General features: G+C 47.4%; 1 protein-coding gene across 3 annotated transcripts; it reads left to right on the top strand.

Annotated features, from left to right (window-relative positions):
* The first annotated feature begins 8,124 nt into the window (after nt 1–8,124).
* On the top strand, nt 8,125–19,595 carry LOC131579961 (carnosine N-methyltransferase 2-like). Of its 3 annotated transcripts, none has more exons than XM_058840551.1 (8): nt 8,125–8,355; nt 10,343–10,404; nt 11,770–11,908; nt 13,480–13,532; nt 16,504–16,611; nt 16,719–16,849; nt 17,154–17,247; nt 18,177–19,595. In XM_058840551.1, the coding sequence occupies exons 1-8, from the start codon at nt 8,330–8,332 to the stop codon at nt 18,530–18,532; spliced, it is 969 nt and encodes a 322-aa protein (XP_058696534.1). In that variant the 5' UTR covers nt 8,125–8,329; the 3' UTR covers nt 18,533–19,595. The 3 variants fall into 3 exon arrangements, with proteins under 3 accessions (XP_058696534.1, XP_058696533.1, XP_058696532.1); XM_058840550.1 differs by having other exon boundaries at nt 8,239–8,355; nt 18,181–18,527; XM_058840549.1 differs by lacking the exon at nt 10,343–10,404 and having other exon boundaries at nt 8,253–8,355.
* Nucleotides 19,596–23,547: the final 3,952 nt, after the last annotated feature.

Raw genomic sequence — 23,547 nt, 5'->3', positions numbered from 1 at the left:
TTGATAACACTGAATAATTGAAGTGTTGGTAACAAATCCTGAATTCTAATTTTCTCCCTGTAGCTGATGCTAGTAATCAAGATCAAAAGTATCTTTGTTGCTTTAGGAAAGCTCTCACATCTGTACTATGTGAGGAGGGGAGGGAAAAGAGATGAAAACCTTAGGTCTGGGTTAGGTTTGCTAACAGCTCAGAATCCCACTAAATCCTGCAGATGGGAGTGTGCCAGAGCAGGCCAAGCTTCTTCCCTCCTCACTCTTAGAAAAGCATAAAAATCTGCAGGAGATACCTCCAGATGCCTCTGCAATGTTGTTTAGGACACACACCCTGGGGAATAGGTGCGTGCAAGCAACCAAGGACATTCACTTTGAGGGAAATGTCCACTCCAGTGGGGCAAACACGAGATCTGCAGCATGGACTGCAGGGGCTGGGCCAGGGTGAGCATGATGGCACAAGCCACGGAGTGTGGCTCAGCTCAGAGAGGTCCAGCTTTCACCAGAGCTGCTTCATTTGCTTTTGTTTCCTGGGATTTTTGAAGCAGTTGTTGGTCTTGACACATTGAGGTTAATGAAATGCTTGGTGCTGGTCCTTTGTGTCTCCTCACACCTGCCTGGAGCTGTGGGTCACCCCCTGCCTCAGCAATCAGACTCTTTCAGGGGTAACTGGTTGAAATCTGGCTTGGGGGAAAGGAAATGAGATTCTGTAGCCACATGAGAGAGCAAGGATAGACGAGGGAGCTGGGGCCATCAGGACCTGTCATCACCTCGGTGGGCATGAAGGACTTTGTGCAATAAAAATTACAGCAGCTGTAATGATGACTTAAATAGCATCCTTGTCTGAAAAGGTATTAAGTAGTTTAATGTTGGCCAGGGTTCATGCTGCCCACCTTTCCCTCCTTAGCTGGAGCTGCCTCCAAGGGGTGCTGGGGCAGATCAGCACCCCTCTGCTGCCAAGGGCACCCCACGAGAGGGACAGGGAGCCTGCAGGGATGGCTCTGCTCTCTGCTGCAGATATGGTGTCCACCCCCACTGGATCTGTGCAGACTGCAGGACATGGGGAGAAGCCCATCAGAAATTGGAGGGAATGGCAGGGGAACAAACAGCGCTGAGAAGATCCTTTTATTTTTGTCAGTATTCAGATGAACATAAATAAACTGCTGAGGTGTGTTACAACAGCACACAGCTCAGAAACTAAACATCCAGCACTTTGCAAGGTGAAAGAAGGTTACCTGTGCTTGATGCTTGCAGTGAAATAACCCCATTTTTTTCTTGTATGTCTATCCACATGAGCACTGACAATTGTAAAATTACCTCTTTGAATTACCTCTTTGTTCCCTATGCTGAAACTAGTCATTACTGTACTTTTTTTTTTTTTTTTTTATCTGATAAAAACAGATGATAATATTTTGGCATAACTTAAAGGCCATATTTAAATAAAGCTGTTGGAGGCTGTAAGCCACCATCCCTGGAGGCATTAAAAGATGTGGCATTTGGGGACATGGTTTAGTGGTGCCTTGGCAGTGCTGGGTTAGCTGTTGGACTTGATGATCCTAAAGGGTTTTTTCCAACCAAAATAATTCAGTGATACTATAACTCCAAAGAGCTGAAAAGCCAAGCATCTCCCTTTTTGCTGTTGCTGTGTGACTCGAAGGCAGCACAGAGCCTTGTGCCCTCCCATGTCAGCACTCCTTCCCTGTGTGTCCTGTCCTGGCATTTGTCTGTGCACCTTTATTGATCAGCTCATCAAACTGAATTTGGCAGTGTACAGGAGTGGGGGCCCTTTACAGCATGAGGAGCATTTTGGCTCTGCTTGCACATTTCAGACTGGAGACAGGTGCTTTGGCTCCTCTGTTATCTCATCCACTTCTGATCCCCTGACAGGTATCTTAATATCCTTTCTATCCCACCCAACCCCTCATTTGGAAGTTCTTTGGATCAGGTATTGGATTTGCTATGCAGTGTTCATTTGGCCTTCCAGCAGAAATCAAACTGTAATTAATAAACAGAAGGGGGAAGTGTTCCTGTAGGACTGGGGCACTAGAGGGGAGAGACAGTGCACCCAATGCCTGGCTGCCCTCCCAGACCCCAGGAGATTTTGGGATGAAATGAGGCACAGCCTTTGCTTCAAGGGACTAATATTCTCTGAGCAAAAGCAAGAGCTTTTGGGAGACAGTGAGGAAAAGGAAAAAGACTTTGATGAGGTCTTGTGGTAGAAACTGGCAGCAACTCTGCTGTGTGATATCCCATCTCCTCCAGCAGACCTATGTGCACATTAATGACTTTGCTAAAATTTCCTGTCATTTAAACTGTCTCTGCTAAGAGCTGCTGCCTGAGCCCATGGGACAGGGCATGCAGGAGGCACATGAGGCCACACCCTCACTGGGGTGAGAATGTGCCAGCCCTGGGCACCCTGCACATGGTGTCAGTGCCTCCTGGCAGGACAGGACCCTGCTGGCACTCCCTGCTGCATTTTGGGGATGCCCACAATGCCAGGGGAGTTTGGGTCCAGGAGAACTGGGGGAGGAGGGGGGACACATGCTGCACATCATCCTCCTCAGACCAGGGTGCAAAGCCAAGGGCAGGATGGAGGTGCATTCTTCAGACAGGGTTTTCACAGGGTTTGGCTTTGCTGCCTCTGTAAGGGCTGAGCAGCACAACAGCAGATTGTAGAGGGACACGGGGCCCTGTAACTCTATCAGCTTTGATCAATTTTTCAGTCGAGCTGGGAATACACCAGAGAGCGTGTCAGCGTGCTTTATGGAGGGCTGAAGTGCCTACCATGGCCAATCCATAAAGCTCAAATGGGTTCCTGGAAAACAGACATTTTGTTGTCACCATGAGGAGACTACTAAGCAGCGAGGAAAAAGCAGGGAAGAGGAATAGCTGGAATCTGCAGTGCCTGCTGAGAATGCCCTGGCAGGGGTGGTGGCAGCAGCACCCGAGGGGATCCAGGCCTGCGGTGTCCCCAAGAGTGCAGGGACACGGCCCTGCTGCCAGCCCAGAGCTCCTCCAGCCCTCACCCTGCAACCTCCTCACCCTCGGGCCCGGGAAAAGCAACTGCCCTTCTCTTCATGCCTAATGAACTGGAGCAATCTGGTTTTAGCAATTAGTGGAGATACAATTGAAAACACCAAAGAGCCCTCAGTGCTTCTGTTCTCCCAGCCCCTAAAACAGTGAGTGCCATGAACTGGCAGCATTAGCTCCATATCTGGAGTGTATGGAGTAGGAAAGACATTTATTTTGATAATATTTGAATTGTTCTCCTGCTTTTCTGAATTGATTGTTATGATACAAGATTAATTTGCTTTCAGGGTATTTACCAGAGCCTTTTTTCTGAGACTCCTGGACACACCCTGACACCCACTCTCCCTCCCTGCCAACCACTGAAAGCATTCATGAAATTGCCCTGAAATTTATCAATTTTTGGGTTTCTTTCAAAGCATTTTCTGTGTTTTGAAGCCTAGAGTGCATTTTGGGTACCTCAGCATACTCCCAAAGCCAGAATTTTGCTGTTAAATATTTGCTAGAAGAGTTGCATTTTTCCATATTTCACCTGACTTCAGGAGCTGGGAATTAATATAAGCACCAAATATCCTGACACCTGAGATAAAATAAGAGTGGGTGCTCAGTGCAGAAGGCCAAGGTTACTGGAGGTCAGAGCTGACAATTACTGTAGGGCTGGAGCCCTCCTCACTCCCACAGCATTTCTGATGCATTGCACAGACTCCTGCAGCCTAAATGTGCTCCTGGGGCAGCTCTGTGGAGTGCTGCTGCCCTGGAGAGCAGGGCTGATCCTGCCTTCACCTCTGCCAAGCCAATTCTCCAGACTTTATCTTGCTTTTTCCTTAGGACAATTGTGGATTTCAAAAGAGGAGAAACTAACACAAAAAATTACTCAGAGATTTGACTACTGAGCCTGAGGAAATCTCCTGGCTTTTTCCAGCAGTAACTGCTCCAAAGTATGGACATTTTCAGACATTACCAGCTTGCTGAATACCATTTTTCCTCTCTGTGTTCAATCTCAAGTACCTTTTCTTTCCACAGCCTATAAAAGAAGACTAATCCACAAACTAAAAGGCAAACCCTTTACTCTTCCTAAGTCTTGGTGCAGAGAATAATATTCAGCAAGAAGCAATTGCACTGTAACTGCTGCCTGAGGCCTGATCCCTACAGGATGAGATCTCAGCGAGTGATAAGTTTCCAAATGACCTCTGTCAGCTCCTAAAGAGAAAAAGGAAAGACAACAGCAGCCCCTGTGAGTGGGAAAAGCCAGCTCGAGCTTAACGTGATGGGACCAAAGCATAACTGAGAGCAGAAAAGTGTCCTTGCATCCCCATCTAGTGGCTCTTGGTAAAATAAATCTGCAGTGCCTGGGTTTGGACATGCCCTCCCCTGATCCTGCAATATGACAGATATGCACATTGCTAAACTCGATTTGCCAAAGCTGCTGGATTTAATCTATTTTTGTAAGTACTCCTCAGGGTTTGAGAGATGGCAGAACTCCACGCCAATGGAAAAGAAGTTTTGATCCAGCTTTTCAAGAGTTAATTTAGCTGAAGTTACTCTTTTTAAGAGTGGGACCAACCAGAAAGGTTCACAGAAGAGCAGCCAAAGCCTGTGAGAGGTGAGCATCCCCCACTGGGCTCATGGCCACCCTTCCACTGCTCCTTCTCTCTGCCTACCCACGGAAATGTGACTCATCATCCTACGTACATTCCGAGAGATATTCCAATTTTGTAACATATTTTTGCCTGGCAGAGTGGCTTTTCCTGGGATACTTCAGATCCCTTCTGTTCAGATGTGGTGTGATGGCTGGGCTCAGCCTTGCTTTAAGAGCAGATAAGTAAAAATAATTTAAATTCTGATCCTTCATTTCCTGTCCCCCTCAATTCATCCTCTTGAACCACAAAAAGCTCTCAGGGTCCAGTCTCCATAGCTTTACTATTTGCACTGCTAACTTTGAGCTAGGGACAGAATCTCTTTTGCTGGCAATTCTTCATGTTTTGGTAGAGCAGGATTTGCAAATACCCCTGTTTTGTAGTGCTCTTCCTGATGGATGTGTTTAATCCTGCTGATGTTGGACTCTCACACTACTGGCAGCAGCACAGGTACAGCCAGAGAAATTGAAATTCCCAGTGTGTTTTCCTGGCTGAAGACATGTGAGTTTTTGAGGGGTAAAAGGCACATTTTACCATATCTGCCTTTGCACTCAGAGACATCCTTTTTTGAATACTGGATGGGTTGTAGAGCAAAGCTGGTCTTCACCTTGAGTCAAAGAGCCTTTTTTGCAGGCAGCCACATCGGACTTTCCCTCTGCCCTTACCTTGGCTCTGTAATTACAACTACATGAGTTATGACCTCTAGTCAAATGGGTTGGAAAGGGTCATTTTAAAAGGTCTGGAAGAGCTGTACCAGGATCCAGGCTTTAATAAAGAGGCAGAAAAGGCAGAGTTTTAAAAGTAATAATAAAAAAAAATCTCCAAGGCATAGATACTTCAGGTTTTTTGGGAGGCTGAACAGAAACATGTCTGGAACCCAGCAGCAGTGAGGGCTGCTGCCCACAGGGAGGGATGGGTTTTGCTTCTGCAGTGCCTTTTTTTTCAGTACTTATCAGAAATTATGTTCTTTTTCCCATAGGAGAATATCCTATATACACATTAAAAAAAAATACTGTTGCTCAAACTCCAGTATCTACTGCTGCCCAGGATTAAAGGATTAAACAAAAACCAAATTTCTTCCTTTAATGAGAAATCTTGTTGTTAACTATCAGGAAAATGGGTGCTACAGAATTGCTGATTTTCCTTCTCTCTACCAGAATTTGCTTCATGGAGAATAACATGTTTGCATAAAATATTTCACCTAGGAGAGTACAGAAACTGCTGTGTTTGAGAAGATTAGTCTAGAAAACTGAAAATATCTAACTGATGAAAACATTTTCATTAAAACAGGAAACTGTTTTAGTTTTGCTCACAAGAAAGCTTTGCTCACAAGAAAATCAGAATTACATTACTGAGCTTTAATCAGTTGTTCTAGGTGGATTTGGAAGTCTCAAAAAACAAAGTAGTAAACATGGAATCATCCACCGGTTTGGGTTGGAAGGGGCCTTAAAAAGCATTTAGTCCCAAACCTTCTGCCATCAACACCCTAAAAATGCCAGAGGCCTTCAGCCTAAAAGCAGGTTGCTGTTTAGAAGGTAAATTAATTGAAATTTGGTGTCAATTTTGATGTGGAATTTGATGTCAATTTGGTGTCTCCAGGCTTTCCTGCCCGGAGATGCAGGTCCAAGCTTGTTGTGTTGGGCTGATGGAGATGGAACATTGAGAGGGGCTCAGAGCCACGGGCAATGCCAGCCTCAGACAGGCTTGCCCCAGGGAGAGTTGAATGACCTATTTCTGCAGGATCAGCCCAAAACTGACCTCCGGAGCCGCAGAGAGCGGGAGGAAAAACACCCGCTTTGTTTTCCTCTCCTCGCAGCCCAGCGCTGGCTTTAGCCATCATCTCACCGATCAAAAATCTGCTTTTTCAGTTTGTACGGAAAACAGGGTTCAGAGCGGATTTAGTCACGAGCTCGCCAGAACAAGGGCGAACAGGGCTGGCAGAGGGTCCATCGTGCCAAGGCAGCCGCTGCCAGCCCCTGCCGGCTCGGGCAGCTGCCCACAATGTCCCGTTGTTCCCGGCCGGACAAAGGCGGCTCTGGGAGCTAATGCCGGCTGGGGCGGGCCGGGCCGGGCCGGGGGGGCGCAGCCACAGGCGAGGGGCAGCCCCGCCGGTGTACGAGCAGCTTCCCGAGGGTTTGCAGCTCCTGGCTGCTCCTGGCTGCTCTGGACGGCTCCGGGGAGGTACGGCTTTCCTGCGGGCTGTCCGGCCCTGCCTGCCGCAGCGGGGCTCAGGGAGGCGTGGTGGGACAAGGCAGAGGCGGCCGGGGGACAGAGGCTGCTGAGGGGGCTCGGCTGGGACAGCCCCGGTGCAGGGATGGAGTCTGGGGGATGGCATCTCAGGGGGGACTGCTGAGGGATTGAATTAACTCATGTAAAATCGCTGCCCAGGCTGTCACACGGCGCCAGCAGCCAGAGGTGCGCTTTTGACCCAGCAAAGAGGTTCTGGTCTTTCCTCACTTATTTTGAGTGTTTGGTTGAAGAGTAGCAATGCAGTTGTTAATGTGCTGCTGCGGACCTGCCTTGAGGTGGATATCTTAAATCCACCTGGAAGCCAAATCTAGTGCAAACCAAGGCAGGTCACTTGATGGTGGAGCATCCTGAATCCTGAATCAAGAGGGGAGGTTTTCTCTGTCACCTGCTCAATCTGTTCTCCCCGTTGTCTTCAGGGAATGGGAGTGAGGAGGATCCTAATGCGGCTCTTTCCACCAGTGGACCTCACTTGGGAATATAAAGCCTTTAAATCCTTCCTTTTTCACACTCGTGTTACTAGATTTTAGGCAAAAGGAGCATCAGTCCTGTGGGTGTGAGTAGGGGAAAAATCCAGAGGCAAGTGCAGGGAGAACCCAGGATTTTCTGAATTTGGAACAGTGACCACTGCACCTTCTGCTGTGTTATCCCTTCCTGGGGACCTCCAGCCACCTCTGCCCTGGATAGCTGTCCCCAAAAATGTTTCCTTGCTTTCCAATCCCTGCGGTTTAACAATCAGAGTGTGAGCGGACTGGGCTCGCTGCCCCCCGTGCTGGCTGCCCGTCGCCCCCGTCCCCCAGGACAGGGGCTGCAGTGCTCGCTAGGGGTTCTGACACTATGCCCCGTATCCCCCTGAGTCACAGACGGAAAAATCGCTTGCTCAGGTCTCCGGGCAACGAGCAACGAGCTCCTCTTCTCCCTGGGGAAGGCAGGGATCTCCCAGCGCATCCCCCATCCATCAGGGCAATCCATCCGGCAGCGCGCCAAGGATGCAGGAAAGCGTTCCCTCCTGCGCAGGGCGGCGAGCAGGAAGGAGAGACAAGGTTCACAGCGGATTGAAAAGGGGACGGAAAGGGCCCCGGGTCTGTCCGGCTCAGAGCCCCCAGGCCCTGGTGCTCAGTGAGGTTGGGAAGTCGCAGGTGCCGCTCTCCGCGCCGTGTCCCGCCCGCAGCGCAGCCCCGGCCGTGGGCACCGGCTCTGCCCGCCCGGCCCCGCTCCTGCCCCGCGGGGCTCGGGTTTCCCCTGAGCCTGCCCCGGTGACGCCGCCTGTCCCCACAGCTCCGCCACAGCCCGGCCACCGACATGCTGACCCGGGCCACGGGCTGACCCCCGGCTGCCGGGTCACGCAGTCACGGCGTGTCCTGAGCTGCAGGGACCGCCAGGATCATCAGCCCTGCCCCGTGTCCCTGCACAGCATCACCCCCAGCATGGAGCCGGCTCCGGAGCTGAAGAGGTACGCGGGGTTTGGCAGGGAGCGGGACGGTGTGTCTGTGTCACAGAGGGGAGAGTGCGAGGTGGAGGAGCGGCGGCTGTGCCCGTGTCCTGGGGAGGATGGGGGCTAAGGGAGAGAGCTTTAACCCCTCCACAGTCTAAGTTTAGGAATAATGAAGTTTATGAGTTATGAAGATATTCTTGCGATTTGTGTTCCTAGAGAAAACTTTCTCAGTTTAAAGAGGTTGCATCACCTGAGGTAATAATTGACTTCCCTGCACCTGCTGTCCATAATGCACCCAGCTCTGTTCATGGTTTAACCTTGCAAGCCCAGCCTTAGCTGGGAGCTGTGGCAGGACCAGCTGCTCCCTGGCAGTCCCTGCCTTGGTCTGCTGCTGGGTATTGGGGTCCTGGGGTGGGCAGGACCAGCCCAAAACGTAATGTGCAAATTTTAGGACCTGGTCTGGATTTTAACCAGATTCTAGAGTTTGCTCCTGTTTCACCTTCCCAGCAGTGAGTGTTAATCTGCCTCAGAAGCTAACCCCTGCCTGGGGAGAAATAGCAAAAATGTCAGTGGAAGAGATCTTGGCATCATCTGTGCTGGTGAATGCTTGTGCTGCAGTCTGCCCAGGTCTCCTGGCATGGCTGGAAACACTTGACCTGTCAGAAATGGAGTTTGTGTCCAAAGCTGTTCGTCTCTGCACAGGAGAAGCTCTGCTACCCTTCGGCATTTTAGTGGGACATTTACTCTGAAAAGCATCTTGCTGGGCTCACCCAGCTGAGGGGACAAAACAGCCCCCTGTTTTGATGGGCAGAGATGGAAGAGGTCAGAGTTGAGTGGAAATTGGAGGGGCTGGCCTGCAGCCAAGCAGATTATGGAGGTGGGCTGAGTTCTGGGTCCTTCCTGATGAGCTGCTGAGAGGTCTTTCCTGGGGAGAGGTGAGGTCAAGGTGGTGGAAGAGAGACCTTTGGCATACCCCATGGACAAGAGTTACATGACTTTGGTGCTGAACTCAGATTAAATCAGCTGCTCTTGCAGGACTCTGAAAGTGCTCCAGTGTCTCTGAGACTTCTGGGACATCTCAGTCCTTTCTTGCCTTCATTGACAGAAGCAGTGCATTGTTTGCACGTGGCCACTTCCTTGCTGCCTGGCCAGCACAGTCATTACATACTTGTATCTCAAAGCCCCACTACAAACTCCCTTCTTTACTTTTTCACCTCCTGCCCTGTTTTTTCTTCACTTGGGATTTTTTTCCTTGGCAGAGGAGACTATTGGGTGGGGTCTGCTATCTCAGACTGCTTGTCCTGAGGCATTTTCCAACAGCAAAGCTTTGGTGTGTCTAAACACATTATACAGGATAAGACTAAGACTTGCTGTGCATCTCAAAACTGAAATGAGGTTACCCAGGAGGTGACTCTTCCCTTTGCACAGACAGCCTCATCCCAAGCCTGTCTTTGCAGAAGTGAGGTCCTTGCTCTGATTTAAATTCATCCCTTCCTTTTTCCAGTGGCACCTCACCTCTGTTTTATGTATGAGGCATGTTGTCAAAGGAAAATGCAAAAGGAAAATATCAGTGTGATGCCTTCAGCTGCATTGACTGGTTAATGGTTCTGCAGGGGTATGAAATCTTCCATAACACATCTCAGAGAAATTGAGCAGTGGCCAGCTGTGGATGCCCTGTCCCTGGAAATGTCCAAGGCCAGCTTGGACAGGGCTTGGAGCAACCTGGGATAGTGGAAAGTGTCCCTGCCCATGACAGGTGATTGGAACAAGATGAGTTTTGAGGTCCCTTCCAACCTAAACTCTTCTATTGACTCTAGGATTCTGTGACTGTGATCAGCTACAAAGAAGTTTTTGCTTTCTCTAGGAAAAAAGAAGAGAATAAATTATGGATTACCAGGAGAGGAAAGTTTGTCCTGGAACATCTTCCCTTTGTTCTGCATTTTCAATGCAGCTTCATAAGCATACAGGTTCTTCAAATAACTGAAGTGCTATACTTTCCTTACAGGAATAGTTTTCCCAGCATGAACTTTGAAGCAGAGATTCTGACAACTCCATGTGATGATTCAGGTATTTGGTAGAAAAAAAAGAAATTAAAGCAGTCTGCCCACTCAGATTGCTATCTCTACAAACATGTTTTAATTCTTTTAGAGTTAGAGATTGTTAAAAAAAAAGAAAAAAAAAGACAAAGAAGCAGGAGGGTAAACTGACTGCAATTCAGGTGATTTCAGGTTTATGTTAGGGTAGAGTTCAAAGTATTAAGGAGAGACATCGATGTCTGTACCTCCAATAGGGCTGGACCAGGAACACAGTTGCCAAGGACATGTGGTTTTGGAAAGAGCACAGGCAATCAATTTGAGATTGCAGGGTACTGGATGAGACATACATGGTTCTCTTATTAGTGGTGACTAAAAGCAGGTGATAAAAATGCAGCTCTCTAAAAGGCAAAAATGAGGATGAAGATATTCTGCCAAGTTCTGTACTTCATCCTCATTACATTTAAGAGGAATAGCTGATTTTTTTTTCCCACTGAATGATGCCTTTTCAAGCAGGTGGAGGCTGCACATCAGCACCTTCCTACTGCAGCCCATTGTCTGAGGCAGACCCAGCACTGCAGGGCATCTTCTCATGAGCCTCAAGTCTCAATCCTGCCATTGCTCCTCAGCCCTGAGCAGCTGGCCAGAGCCTGTGCCCTGGCAACAGCTCTGTCTTCAGGATGGAACAGCAGGAAATGGAGACTTTGCAATAATTGCTTGGAACCCCTTGAGTATCCCTGGGTTTTGGCTCAGAGGGACAGATATTGGTGTCAGTCTCTCACACATTTGAACATGAGCCTGTTCAGGTGAAATGTTTTGCCCTCAGTTGCCCTCCTGGCCATGAGCTGCAGGTCCCAGCAGGGAATTCACCTTGCTGGCAGCCCATTTCAGTCCCACGCTGTCAGAGTCACAGACGAGATGCACAGGGGTGACTGGTTTTGCTTCAGCTGCAGGTGGCAGCGTTTGTGGTGCATCACCCCTCCTGGGCAGTGTGCCAGGGCTGCCCACCCCAGCCACACTGGCCAGCATGGGCACGAGTGATGGCCACAGGTTTGGACCCACTGTGTGACTCCCTTCACCCTTTCAGTCTTCCAGAAACCCCCCCCAGTTCCCTCCCTTCTTACAAACAGTGCCCCACATCTGGCCAAACATTCTGGGGACATTTTCCTCATGCTGTCCTGTAATGATGAGTCACTTAGCAAACCTGCTGATGTCAAAGGGTACCCAAGAATAATTTTTGAAGCCTGAGTGTGAACAGCTTGGAAAGCGCATCCTCTGCATGGTTTTCCCAAATCTCTGGCTCCTGTTGGGTTAGGTTGGGTTTCTCCCATGAGGTAACTGCTTCGACCCTTCTCATGCCTCAAAGCCTCTAACATGCAGTCCATATTTGCTTCCCAAGAGCTCTACATGATCCCTTCCATGAGAAGCCTCACAGCTGAGGAGTATGTGGAGGCCTTCAAGTCATTCTTGGATCACTCAACAGAGCACCAGTGCATGGATGAGTTCAACAAGGAGCAAATGCCCAACATCGTGGCTGGGTAAGGAGCACCTCCCCCAAGGTGGGAAAGCCATTTGTGATCCTGGGAGTCAGAAAAAACAAAAGGATTTTTTTGGGAGGGAATAAACTTTAAATGCTTTTCAGTTTTAAGTCCCCTAACAGTGTTTTTTAGGACATTCTGTTTAATAACTCCAGAGCATGTGCTGTTTCAATTAATACACTGTGCTGCCTCTCAGCTGATGTTAAGGAAAGGCTCAAGACCTCATTCTCATGTCCTTTTCATTAGCTGATTTTCCAAGGATTAAAGTTGGGGTTTGTTTTTTGTTTTGTTTTTTTCTGAAAGAAAGCTCTCTTGTGCTCTCTCTTGTGCTTTTGGGACTTCATCACATCCATCCAAGCAGAAACACATCTCTAATTCTCTCCTAGTGGCTAATTCTTGGTTTTCCCAATCCCCTAAGACCTCCTTATTTCTATCCTAAGTTGATTTGCATTGCTTAAGTACCAAATGAAAGTTTTGTAAAGTATTGATGTAATATCTTAAGGCTGGATAACTGCAGACAGCTTCAGGACAGCCTAGATCCAAAGCACAAGAAAATCCTTTCAAATCTGCGTAATTTTTGGATGCTCTAGGACCTGTATTTTTCTCCACTGAGAAAAAAAGCTTAGGCAGGAAACTTTTATTCTACAGATCAGATAGATAGATAGATAGATAGATAGATAGATAGATAGATAGATATAATACACAATAAAATAATAATCATTAAAGATTATATTAAGAAATTTTATTGTGAATTTAAATAATGGAAAACATTATTTAAAAAAAAACATTCTGTGGTGCTGATTTTGGGTTTGTCAAAGAGTCTTGGCCCTCATTAGGGCTAAGGCTCCTGGACTTGCTCACACCCTTCAGGACTTGCTGCTCATCCCATTCCTGTGGAATCATTACGGTGGTGCCTCCTGAGACTGTGTTTGGGAAACTCAATCCCTCAGCACAGTCCATGCCTGAGGGCAGAGTAAGGCCATAAATCATGTCAGAGTGTGGCTGTTATTAAATATTCTGCTAGGAAGAATGTGACTGGAGACTTTCAATCAGCAATTTTTGTAAGGTAAAAATTATTGAAGATTTAGACCCTCCTCCTAATTTCAGTCCAAGGTTAATGTCGATAAGAGATAATTTCCAGTCACCTGGAGAGCCTAGTGGTTTTGCTTTTTCTGCTCATTTATATCCAATATTCCCTCCTGAGGGTGCTGAGGTTTTCCCCAGCTCACCTTGTCCCTGCTTCCCCAGCAGTGCCATCCCAGTCAGGTACAGCCCCTTTGCCCTGGCGTTCCCAGAGGCTTTTTCAGTCACAGCCTGAAGAAATCTCCTTGGCAAAGGGTGAGAAACTCTACACTGTGGTGCCTACTATACTCTGAAATATGAGCTGGCTGGTCTGGGCAGGCTCCTGCCCTGCTGGTCATCACCAGGATCAAAAGGGATGATCAAATTTCTGTCCCGATTCATGTGCAAAACATGACAATTTCCAGGCTGGAGTGCCATCCAAGCCGTAAGAATGAGAACATGAAGTCGTGTGGTAACTGTGGTTAAGTAATGTGTATTTATCCTTTCAGCCTTGGCCCTGGAAAATCCACCATCAATGTTCTGGGAGTTGGGAGTGGCACAGGTGAGGAGTGTGGGGATGGGGCACGGGGGGACCTGTGGGGAGCAGGAGATACTGAAAAACTGGGCAATGAGGATTACTCAGACATTAGTGACAGCACTTCCCATTGAAGCACAGAAGGGCAGAAGGAAGAGTGGAGCTGAGCAGTGAGAAATATGTGATTTTAGCTTATTTTCTGCCTCTTGGTGGCTCTCACCTGACTTTATTTGCCTCAAAGCAAGGACTCCTCCTTCTGGTTAGGTGCAAGAGCATCCTCAAACCTCGTTGGAGAGAATTAGAGACATTGGGGAGGTTCTTTCCACCCCAAATCCTGCCTTAGACTGTCCCCCCTGCAGGGATGTCTCCTACTGCTTTGCTATGGGGATCCCAGAGGCCAAGGCTGGGCAATGTCCTGCTGTCAGCAGTGCAAAACCACTGCCATTAGCATGGGACTGCATCAGCTTTTTCAAGACATGTTTCTTTGTTACTGCTGTGTTTTTACCCAGTGATAACTAGGGCTGAACTGCAAATGATATTTTTCCCCAGAGAGCAACCTACCCTTTGGAAAAATAGCTTTAAAGTTGTTCTAAATGCATTTGTGTTTGAAAAAAGCCAAAACAACAAAACAAAAAAGTGGTGAAACAGCCAACTTTGCTCCTAGGGAAACTGGGAGAAAATAAAGAGTAGAGAAAAGAAGCAGTGGTTTGATTTGTCAGAGTTTACTTCTGCTTTGAAAAGTATTTTCAGCTGAATTTTAAGTGCTAATACTTTCAAATGAAAGCATTTTTCTCACTTTTTTTGGTTTTGTTTTCCTGAGTAAGAGAAAATTAGCATTTGATTGTTTTCCCCAACTGGGAATATGTTGGAGCATACGAGAAACCAAGCAGGAAGAAATGATTCAGTTCTCAATTACCCTCTATTTTCATTAAGTAATATAAAACAGAAATTCTGACTCCACAAAAGCACAAGAGGGAAATGAACTTTTAGCATCGTCCTTAATTTTGCTTATGTCCTCTTCAGAGGAGGTTTTAATGGAAAAACCAACCCTGTAAAATGTCCTGTGTTTCCTGGGTGAGTGCCCCTCACAGATGCCAGGACAGGGGTCCTGCACCCCCAGCTTGCCCACGGCTGCAAGAGCTGAGCTTCTGGGGCTGGGCAGGGAGTGAGCTGGAATGGCACCGAGTAAAAGGTTATATCTGATCCCTGACCTTTTCAGAGGTGGATTCTAGTTTCACAGAGCCCCCAGAATTAGTTTAGTTGATGAAAATATTAATGGGGATTAGTGGCTGACTCCACATCCTGAATGCCTCTGTTGTGGTCCAAATCACGTTTTCTCACTCAGCCCATGTTTTCTCATGGCTGGTTTAACTCAGAGCTGGAACTTTCCAGTTGCAGAGAGGTCCCAGCCCTGTCCCAGCCTTGCTGTGGTCAGTGCTGAAGGGTTGCTGCTGGCAGGGCAATCTGCAGCAGAGAAATTCCTGCCCTAGAGTGCTGTATTTTACTGCTTGTTTGTACAGACACCCTGGTTGAAGATGTTATTACCTGCTCTTGCAAATACTGAATTAAGGAATTTTCAGAGGTGGAGAGAAAAAAATCTCCAAACCTAAGCAGCTTTTAAGATATCCACCTGCTGTTGAAGTACCCATTTGCCTCCATCAGTGGCCCCAGGGCACAGGACAATGATGTTCTGCCTCAGGCCCTGCCCCAAGCCTGCAGCAGCTCTAAGAGCTGGTGCTCCCCAAACCAGGCACTCACAAATGGGCATCTAGGACTGTCACAAATTATTCAGCTGCTTGCTAGTGGGATCTTCCTTCCTGTCAGGAATATTGGCCCCTGCACTTGCATCCAATGGATGCAGCCGCAGCCTCTTCCCTGGAGCCTCTGGCCAGCCCTGCCCTGCTGCCACTGCACTCCTCATGGGCCTGGGGTGTTTTTTCTCTAATTTCAAAAGACTCATCCTTCCTCAGATATCCCTGTAGTGCTGGCATGGCTGATATTTCCCTCTGTGAATTCTATTTACTGCAGCACCTGCCAAAGATGAGGGCTCTTCCCGTGGCCGGTCCATCAGCTGAAAGAGCAGGGAGGATGCAGGATCTCGTATCAAGACCTCTCTGTGTGACATTTGCAAGGCCAGGACTATTTTTAGGCCCCACCATCAGCTACAGATGGGATTCTTGCAGAGGTCCCATCAAGGTGGTCGCATCTGCTGTTTATTTACATAGTTTCAAGTGAACCAGGGGGACTCATACACTTGGCATATCATGGCATTTCTGGGAAATAAGCAGCATGACCTGTATCACCTCAGAAGAGGCTGGAAATTTCCTAGAACAGGAGGACAGACTGCTGCTTGCTCCTCCAGAGCTTGCACAGGAGCACCAACAGCTAAATTTGCAGGGCACTTCCACACAAATATGAGTCTGTACCTGTATTTCCAAGATAAGCATCAGTTTTTTGATGCCCTGGGCTGAGACCATGTGGACAATCCCCAAAGTGGGGATACATTCAGGACACTGCATGTCAGTGGGTCTTTTGTGATGCAGCTCTCCAGGTCTGGGGCTGTGTCACAGCAGCCACTGTGTCCCTGTGGCTGCCCCAAAGCCAGGGGCCACCCCAGGTGTGATGGGTGTTACACAACTCCCTTCCTGCACTCATTAAAACTTGGTGGGGTTGTTGAAAACTAATGTTTCATGGTTATTTTTGTAAACAGTGAGCTGTGGTTCTTTTGACCCTTCTGTCCCATGACCCAGGGTATTGCCATGAGCTGGTTTCTGTGCTGCTGCTCGTCTCTGCCTTGTTCTCAGGCTCCTCTGTACCTCAGTGTTAGCTTGAGCAGCACGATACCACAGTCAGAGTGCCACCAGTGCCACTGCATGAGCCACAAAGCAGGACATGCCTCACTTCTGCTGGGGGATGTCCTGGCAGGAGCAGTGGCAGGGGCACTGGCATCCTTCCATGGCATTTACCTGGGTTCTGTGAATCTGTGTTTATTGAATAGGTGAGCAGGATTTGAAAATGATCAGGATACTGCAGGCTGTGCACCCAGGGGTCTCTATTGACAATGAGATTGTGGAGCCCAACCCACAGCACGTGGCAGCTTACAAAGGTAAGGCTACACCTGCTGCCTGGGTTACAGCAAGGAGCATCCATTGGAATGATGAGTTTTTCTGCTATTTTATGCAATTCATGGTTTTATTCTACTTTTTGAAACAGAGCTGGTGAATCAAGCTCCAGACCTGCAGAATGTTTCTTTTATTTGGCACCAGCTCACTTCCTTGGAGTATGAACAGCAGGTGAAGGAGAAAGGCACACATAAGAAATTTGACTTCATCCATATGATCCAGGTAATGGACATTGCTTTAGCACAGGACTATTAGATTTTACTACCCTCTTCACTTCTGCTGTATGCTTGAATTTAGGACCAGAGCTGAGCACAGCTCTCCCATAGCAATTCTGCAGAAGCTCTAATACCGAAGCTGGCAATGCTCAGTGCTGTGAGGTGTCCCTAAATGGGTATGTGGAACCAGGAAAGGCTGGGAAGCATCTGGAACAGGATTTAAAACACCTCTAAAAGAAAGGGTTTAAGCCTTTGGAGGGTGATTGCATTGTGGAAGAGGAATAATGGCTGTGTGTCACTGTCTCTTCTAGATGCTGTACCGTGTAGAGGATATTCCCAATACTATCAAGTTTTTCCACAGCTGCCTCGACCATCACGGTAAACTCCTGATCATAATTTTATCAGGTAAGGGAGACCTTATATTTTTTTGTTCCATTGCTGGAGTTTTGAAGAGCTTTGAACTTTGAGAGCCACAGATATTTACCTGGGGATGTCAGTGGTGCTTATTCTATAGTAAATAACTAAAAAAAAATTATGGATTTCATATGGAGAATTCAATCTTGGGCTCAGCCTTGGGCCCCAGTGTCTGATGGGGCCACTTAGGCACAGCCTTTGTGCTCTTGCTTCCCTGCTTATGGAATTGATGTAGTAGAGAGAAGTGTGGCTGTCCATGAATGAGGGTCAGCCCTTCATCAGTGAAATCAGCACTGTAAAAACACAACCTGAGCTCTGGGTGGACTCGTACCTTTATACAGCAATGACCCAGACCCCAGAAGGGCAGCAGCTGCTGCCAAGAGCCACAGGCTTTATGGCAGGACAGGAAAAAAGAGGCACAACATGATGGCACTTCTCAAAAGAATAGAGTGTTTCATCCCTTGTGCCATTCATGAATCCCCAGCTCAGGGTGTGGTGGATAAAGCACAAATTCCCATGTTCCCCATTAAAACTGCCTCTCACATTGCCTGTAGGTTGTTTCCCTTGCTGTTTGGGGCTGCTTTGAGGTATGTGTTGCTCAATGAGCACTTAGAATCGAGGTTTGATGGGTGAAAACATCTCGGTTTTGGCCAAGGGATAGTTAGGAGGTAGTGCAGATGTTCAGGCTCAGCACATTGTGTGTGTTCCCTTCCTCTGGGCAAATTCAGTGCTGGAGACATCCCCGGGACATTCCTTCAAACAGGACACCTCGGGAGGGAGGGCTGAGGGACACCGGGGTTTTCTGAAGCACGGATATTTATAATTACTCTCGAGCGAAGGGAAAGCTCTCCTCCCGGCCCTGTCAAGGCCAGGGAGCTTTCCCAGCTCGTTCCATAGCTGATTAGCTGGTGTCCCGGCAGACAGCAGCGGATGGGCCAGCCTGTGGAAGCGGCACCGGGACTGCCTGCCCGCCACCGACAGCGGCCACTACATCACCTGCGGCGGCATCACCGAGGCGCTGCGGCGGCTGGGGGTGCAGCACCGCGTCTACGAGCTGCCCTCGGGCTGGGACATCACCGAGTGCTTCAGCGAGGGGGACGCGGTCGGGGGCCGCATGCTGGATTTCCTGACGGGCACAAAAAACTTCCAGGGCACGGCCCCGCCGGCGCTGCGGCGGCGGCTGCGGGAGGCTCTGCGGCAGCCCGAGTGCAGCAGCACCAGGGACGGCAGGGTCATCTTCAGCAACAACCTCAGCATGATCGTCGTGGACTCCTAGAGCCCGCAGCCTGCCCGGACTTGGGGTTTTTTAATGTGTCCTGTCTGTGCTTTCACCGGGATTTCCACTTTTCTGTGCGGCCAGCGTGTTTTACACACCTACAGACCGATCTGCACCGCCTCTGCAGCTGGGAGGATGTTATAAATATTAAATATAAAAATTATATGCTATAAGATTGGCTTTTCGCAAAATATCAAAATGAATGTTATATATATATATATATATATATTGTTAAAGTTGTTTTGCTGTAGTTTTTATTTTAACTAAATTTAGGCATAGTAGTGGAATGGCTGATAGTTATGATTAGTTATGATGAGTTATATGTATTATACTTGAACTGTCTGCCTGTCTGAGATAACAGCCAGTGAACATATGATGAGGACCCCACTGATGACAGGCCAGTTATCGACACCCAGCATCTGTGGGGAGAATGGACCAAGGCCCAAACTGAAGGTGATAGTGAAGATAGAAATGTGCTCTAAAAAGAGGGAGTGGCCATGCAAAACAGTTCTTGGAAAAGTTTAAAAATGCATAATTGTTTATGAATATGCAACAGGCTGGTGCAATTGAAACGGTATATAAAGGATGTGTCCAAAACAGCAGGTGTGCTCTTGGCAGAATGCCAAGCACCCAGCCATTTTATTGTCTTTGTCTCCTATTGTCTTTTTTATTAAACCTTTTAGAATTTACCAGGAAAAGTGAACGTTTTTCTTCACAAGAAGGTGGCAGCCCCTGTGCTGGCTGTGTACAGGCTTCCATGTGTGCCAGGACAAAACCAGCAAGGTGTCCCTGCTGCTTTGCACCCAGGTAATGTCACTGCACCCAGGCCTGAGCTGTAAGTTGCTCTGCACTAGGCTATTCCACGTGGTTTTATCAGGCATTTACTGACCCAAGTCTCTCAGCGTCTCACAGTATAGAGATGTCTTAAAAATTTATCAGCCTTTTGGTTTGGAAAATATTTTGGAGCCCAGGATGATACTTGCACTGTGCTCATTCAGGCAGACATTAATTTTGTTATTTTCTTACTACTGCTTGTCTCCGTATAAAATAAAAGCAATCTTAAACCCAAAAAGTCACATCTGGTTCCACACATGTGGCATTATAGAAAATGAAGAGCAAAGAGGTCATTGAGTTAAAAACAAAAAATATGCAAAGTACCATTTTATGGAAGCATTAAGGGTTTTCTGTAAATGAGAAAGATGAGCCTGAGGATGTGGAAGAGCTGGGAGTGAGCTGCAGCTTGTTCTTGTGTTGCAGCCCTGGGAGGCAGCTTGGCTCTCTTGGAGCAGCATCACTGCAGCACAGCAAAACAGCACCAAGAGCTCTAATATGTGGTCTGTGTGCTAAAAATGTTAATATAGGTAAGTGAAGACTATTTCCCCAGGGGCCTGAGCTGTTCAGAGGGTGGAAGGAGGTGCTGCCAGTTCCAAAGGGAGATGCCACCCAGGATGCCAGCGAGGTTTGGTTCTGCATTTGGCACCGTGGCGCTGTGCAGACCTTGGACTGAGCACATGGGGAAAGCTGCCTGCAGTGTCAGCAGCCTCACTGCAAACAGCTCCCAGGGGAGAAACCACCAGCTCAGGTGGGAAATACCTGCAGGCACAGAAGCCATGGGTATGTCTGATTTTTCCATGCTTAAGCTGGGTAGGGCACACCTCTGTGCACCTGGAGGGGCTCAGGTTGATGTGTGGTCCAGATCAAATGGCTTCTTCCAACACCAGGAACACAAGGGTTGTCACAGTGGCTTGCAAGACATTCCATGATTCCATGTCATTGTCACCCTGAGCCCTGCTGATCCTGCTAAAACTGTCCCACACACCCACCTGAATGCAGCTCACCCTGAAAAGGTAAGGAGCCTGTGGAGTCATTGTGTTTCCACTCTGTCCTTTGGTTTTTTGGGTGGTTTTTTTTAGGTTTGGGTTTTACCATATCTTTTTGAAATGCAGTCATTTCTCCTGAATCTAGTGTAACAGGAAAAATGAGAAAAATAATGGGAAAACAGTAGAATAATATCATCTCCCTGGCAGGACTGAGGCACCTCGGCCTGCAAGTACTATTGCTGTCAGTTGCAGAAACATCAGTCAAAACTGGACAGCCTCCTCCAGAGTACCCCATACCTGTGCACAAGCTTTTCCCTTTGATCCATCCTATTGTTCATTCCGTAGGCATCTCCTTGGCTGGTGCTGGCTCCCAGCACTGGGCAGGGAGTGAACAGCTGGGCTCTCAGCGCTGCTCCCATCAGTGTTCTCCTTCCACTATCAATTCCCATGGTTTATTCCCAATCAGCAATGATGTCTCAGTCTCTACCTGGTAGAAAATTAACAAATTAAGAGGAAAAACAAAAGGTACCATAAGCCAGGCTTGCTTTTCAAGCTTTGAAGGAAAATCTACCTGTTAGTCTTTGCAGACATTTGGCACGATACAGGTTTGTCCAGATTTTCCCCAGCCCAAGAGGTTTTCCACCCCTCTTTGGAGTTTCTTGAGCAGACAGACATATTTCCAATAAGTAGATACTCAGCAAGACCCATCTGTGAGCACAAAATTTACCCACACCATTGCAAATCAATGTGAAAATGCTCAAAAAAAAAAAAAAAAAAAAAAAAGGAGCACTTCAAAGCAGACTGTTTAGTGAAAGGCTGGGGAGATGAAACAGGGCACCCCATTAAAAACACAGCTGATCAATGCTTTATATGTAATTTTTCCTTTGATTCTTCAAAAGCAAGTAGTTTATCAAGAACTCTGCTTGTACACCTGGAATAAATAGCATCCTAAGTGTCCCATTTGTTTATATATTTATTCTTTGGTGAACATGCTGTTTAATAACTATTTGTTTTGCTTTCTAAAAGACGCTCTCCCCCCATGCAGAATTTTATCCTGTGCTTCCCCAGCAGCAGGAGTGTGGCCACGAGAGGGCTGCAGCAGCCAGCGGAATAAATCCGCCTCCCAAAAGGCTGGGAATGCTGAGCTGCAGCAGGCAGGCAGACAAATGTGTTCAGCTTCCTTTGCTGGCTCATCACATCCCAGCGGTTGGGGACCACACTTTTTTCTATTGCACTCATGGGCTCTGACTCCAATTCTGGGCTCTGGTTTGTAAAAAAAAGTCACGATGGCACAAGGGATGCACAAAATCTGCTTTTGGGTTGTTTTTTCTCCCATGTGATGGCTGCAGCTCGGCTGGAGAGACAGCTCCGGGGAGGGGAACACCTTGAAGGGGATGAAGAAGGGGTGAGAGACAGCTTCAGCCTTAGCTTTGAGCCAGATTAACCCTGCTGAGCTCAGTCCAGGAGGAACCCCACTCCATAACGCGTTCCATGGCTATTCCTGGTTAGTGAGGAGCCAGTCTGTGTCCCCCAGGGGGAATTGTGATGCTCCATCACAATTTGTGTTTGTTTGAGTTTGATTTGAGTTCGTTCCAGCCCAGAGAGAATGCTTTGTGGATAACCAGCCCTGTGCTCTCTGCAGCAGAATCAATGCCTGCAAAACCCAACCTGTACAATTTCACAGATTTTGTCCTCATTTCCAGTCCATAATGTGCCCGTTCAATGCACAGCTCTGATTGTGTTACAGGCCCCTAAAAAGGAGTTTCAGAGAACCCTTTACAACATCAAGGATGGATAATTTTAGTTTTACTGGGCCTGTATGCAGTCTTGGGGGCTGAATGGTTTGTCTTTGAAGTGTTAAGGCTTCTCTACTCATGAATATCATCAGGGGAGTGAAGGTAGCGTAGGAACTGCAAAATCCAGTAGCTGATTTCTGAATAATCTCATTAAAAAACAAGCTCAGTAAAATGCTGGAACATATACTGAAAAGATTATACTTAATCTCAGTAGGGAAGGAAAAATAAAGAGGCTGAACTTTTTTCCCTCCCCCTTCAGCATTTTCCCACAGAAATCTGTTGAGGCTTATATCAAACATGTAGGATGGTGCTCACCTTTTTTGGAGTTTACAAAGACCTTCATAAGAGTTATAACCTCCTGGACATAGCTCTAGAAAGGTGTTTATCATCCTGCTTTTTAAACTGTTGTTGTTTTTGGTTTTTTTTTTCAGTGTCATATCCTCCAGACTGAGGATGAATATCTAATCCAAGTCTAAAAAATATCTTTATTATTGAGCATCACTCCTTGTAGTCACTCCCCTCCCTTACTGAAGTATCAAATAGAAACTTGTATCTTGCTAAATGGTGAAAGTCCTCTTTGGCAGAGGATGTGTTGTTCATCCCCCATTCTCCTTTAATGCCTTGTTAACAACAAATAAAGAAAGAAAGAAACAAATCCCTCCAAGATAAATGTTTGTCGTAGAAGCTCCAGCTGGAAAGATCTTGTGCCTGAGGAGGGTTTGTGGAACATGTGAGATGGCAGGATCCCAGTGGGGCTTTTCTTCTCATCCCTGAGAAGGAACAGGGAAGAGCAGAACAGGAGTTTCATTTCCACTCCCCACTTCTGATGACACATTCGATTAGGCCTGCCAGCAAATTGCTAGAGAAAACATCTGTTTTGTCATACACTGGAATGATGGCTCCTCTGGTGAATTTAGGAATGTGATAAGGAAGTTTTCAGAGCGGTCTCTAAGTCCCTATTGCTTTGTTAACATTTTTTAGTATCCTATTAATCACTCTGTATGAATCTGTCAACAGCTGATATTATGGATTAAGGCAGATTACAGCTCATTGCTCCAGTGGCTGTTTTCTTTAGGATTTAACTCCACGGGCACTTTGCCATTCACCTCCCTCTGACAAAGCCAGCCCCTTGCTTTTGCAACCTCTTTGCAGTGCTTCCCTGACTAAGAGTGGGTTTACTTTAAAAAGTATCAAAAATGCTCATCCAGAAGGGAAATGTTTTGATTTTATTATTTCTGGAAGAAGGGATAATACACTTTCAGTGCTGAACAGATCCACAAGATCCTGATTTACAGATGTTTCCACGTAGATAAACGTTGACTTTGTTTTGTCATGCTTGTGCAGATCATGTCACTTGTTACTTGGGGAAAGGGGATGTTATTTGAGGAAATTCAGAAAA

This window comes from Poecile atricapillus, chromosome 5 (assembly GCF_030490865.1).
Source record: "Poecile atricapillus isolate bPoeAtr1 chromosome 5, bPoeAtr1.hap1, whole genome shotgun sequence".
Taxonomy (NCBI): Eukaryota; Metazoa; Chordata; class Aves; order Passeriformes; family Paridae; genus Poecile; species Poecile atricapillus.
This window is presented reverse-complemented; position numbering and strand designations above follow the sequence as displayed.

What these genes read in the sequence shown, in the direction of transcription:
- LOC131579961 (XM_058840551.1), top strand. Translation starts at nt 8,330, where the DNA reads ATGGAGCCGGCTCCGGAGCTGAAGAG. An exon ending in AACTCCATGTGATGATTCAG is followed by an intron (nt 10,405 to 11,769) that starts GTATTTGGTAGA and finishes TTGCTTCCCAAG; the next exon opens with AGCTCTACATGATCCCTTCC. An exon ending in ACTTCATCCATATGATCCAG is followed by an intron (nt 16,850 to 17,153) that starts GTAATGGACATT and finishes TGTCTCTTCTAG; the next exon opens with ATGCTGTACCGTGTAGAGGA.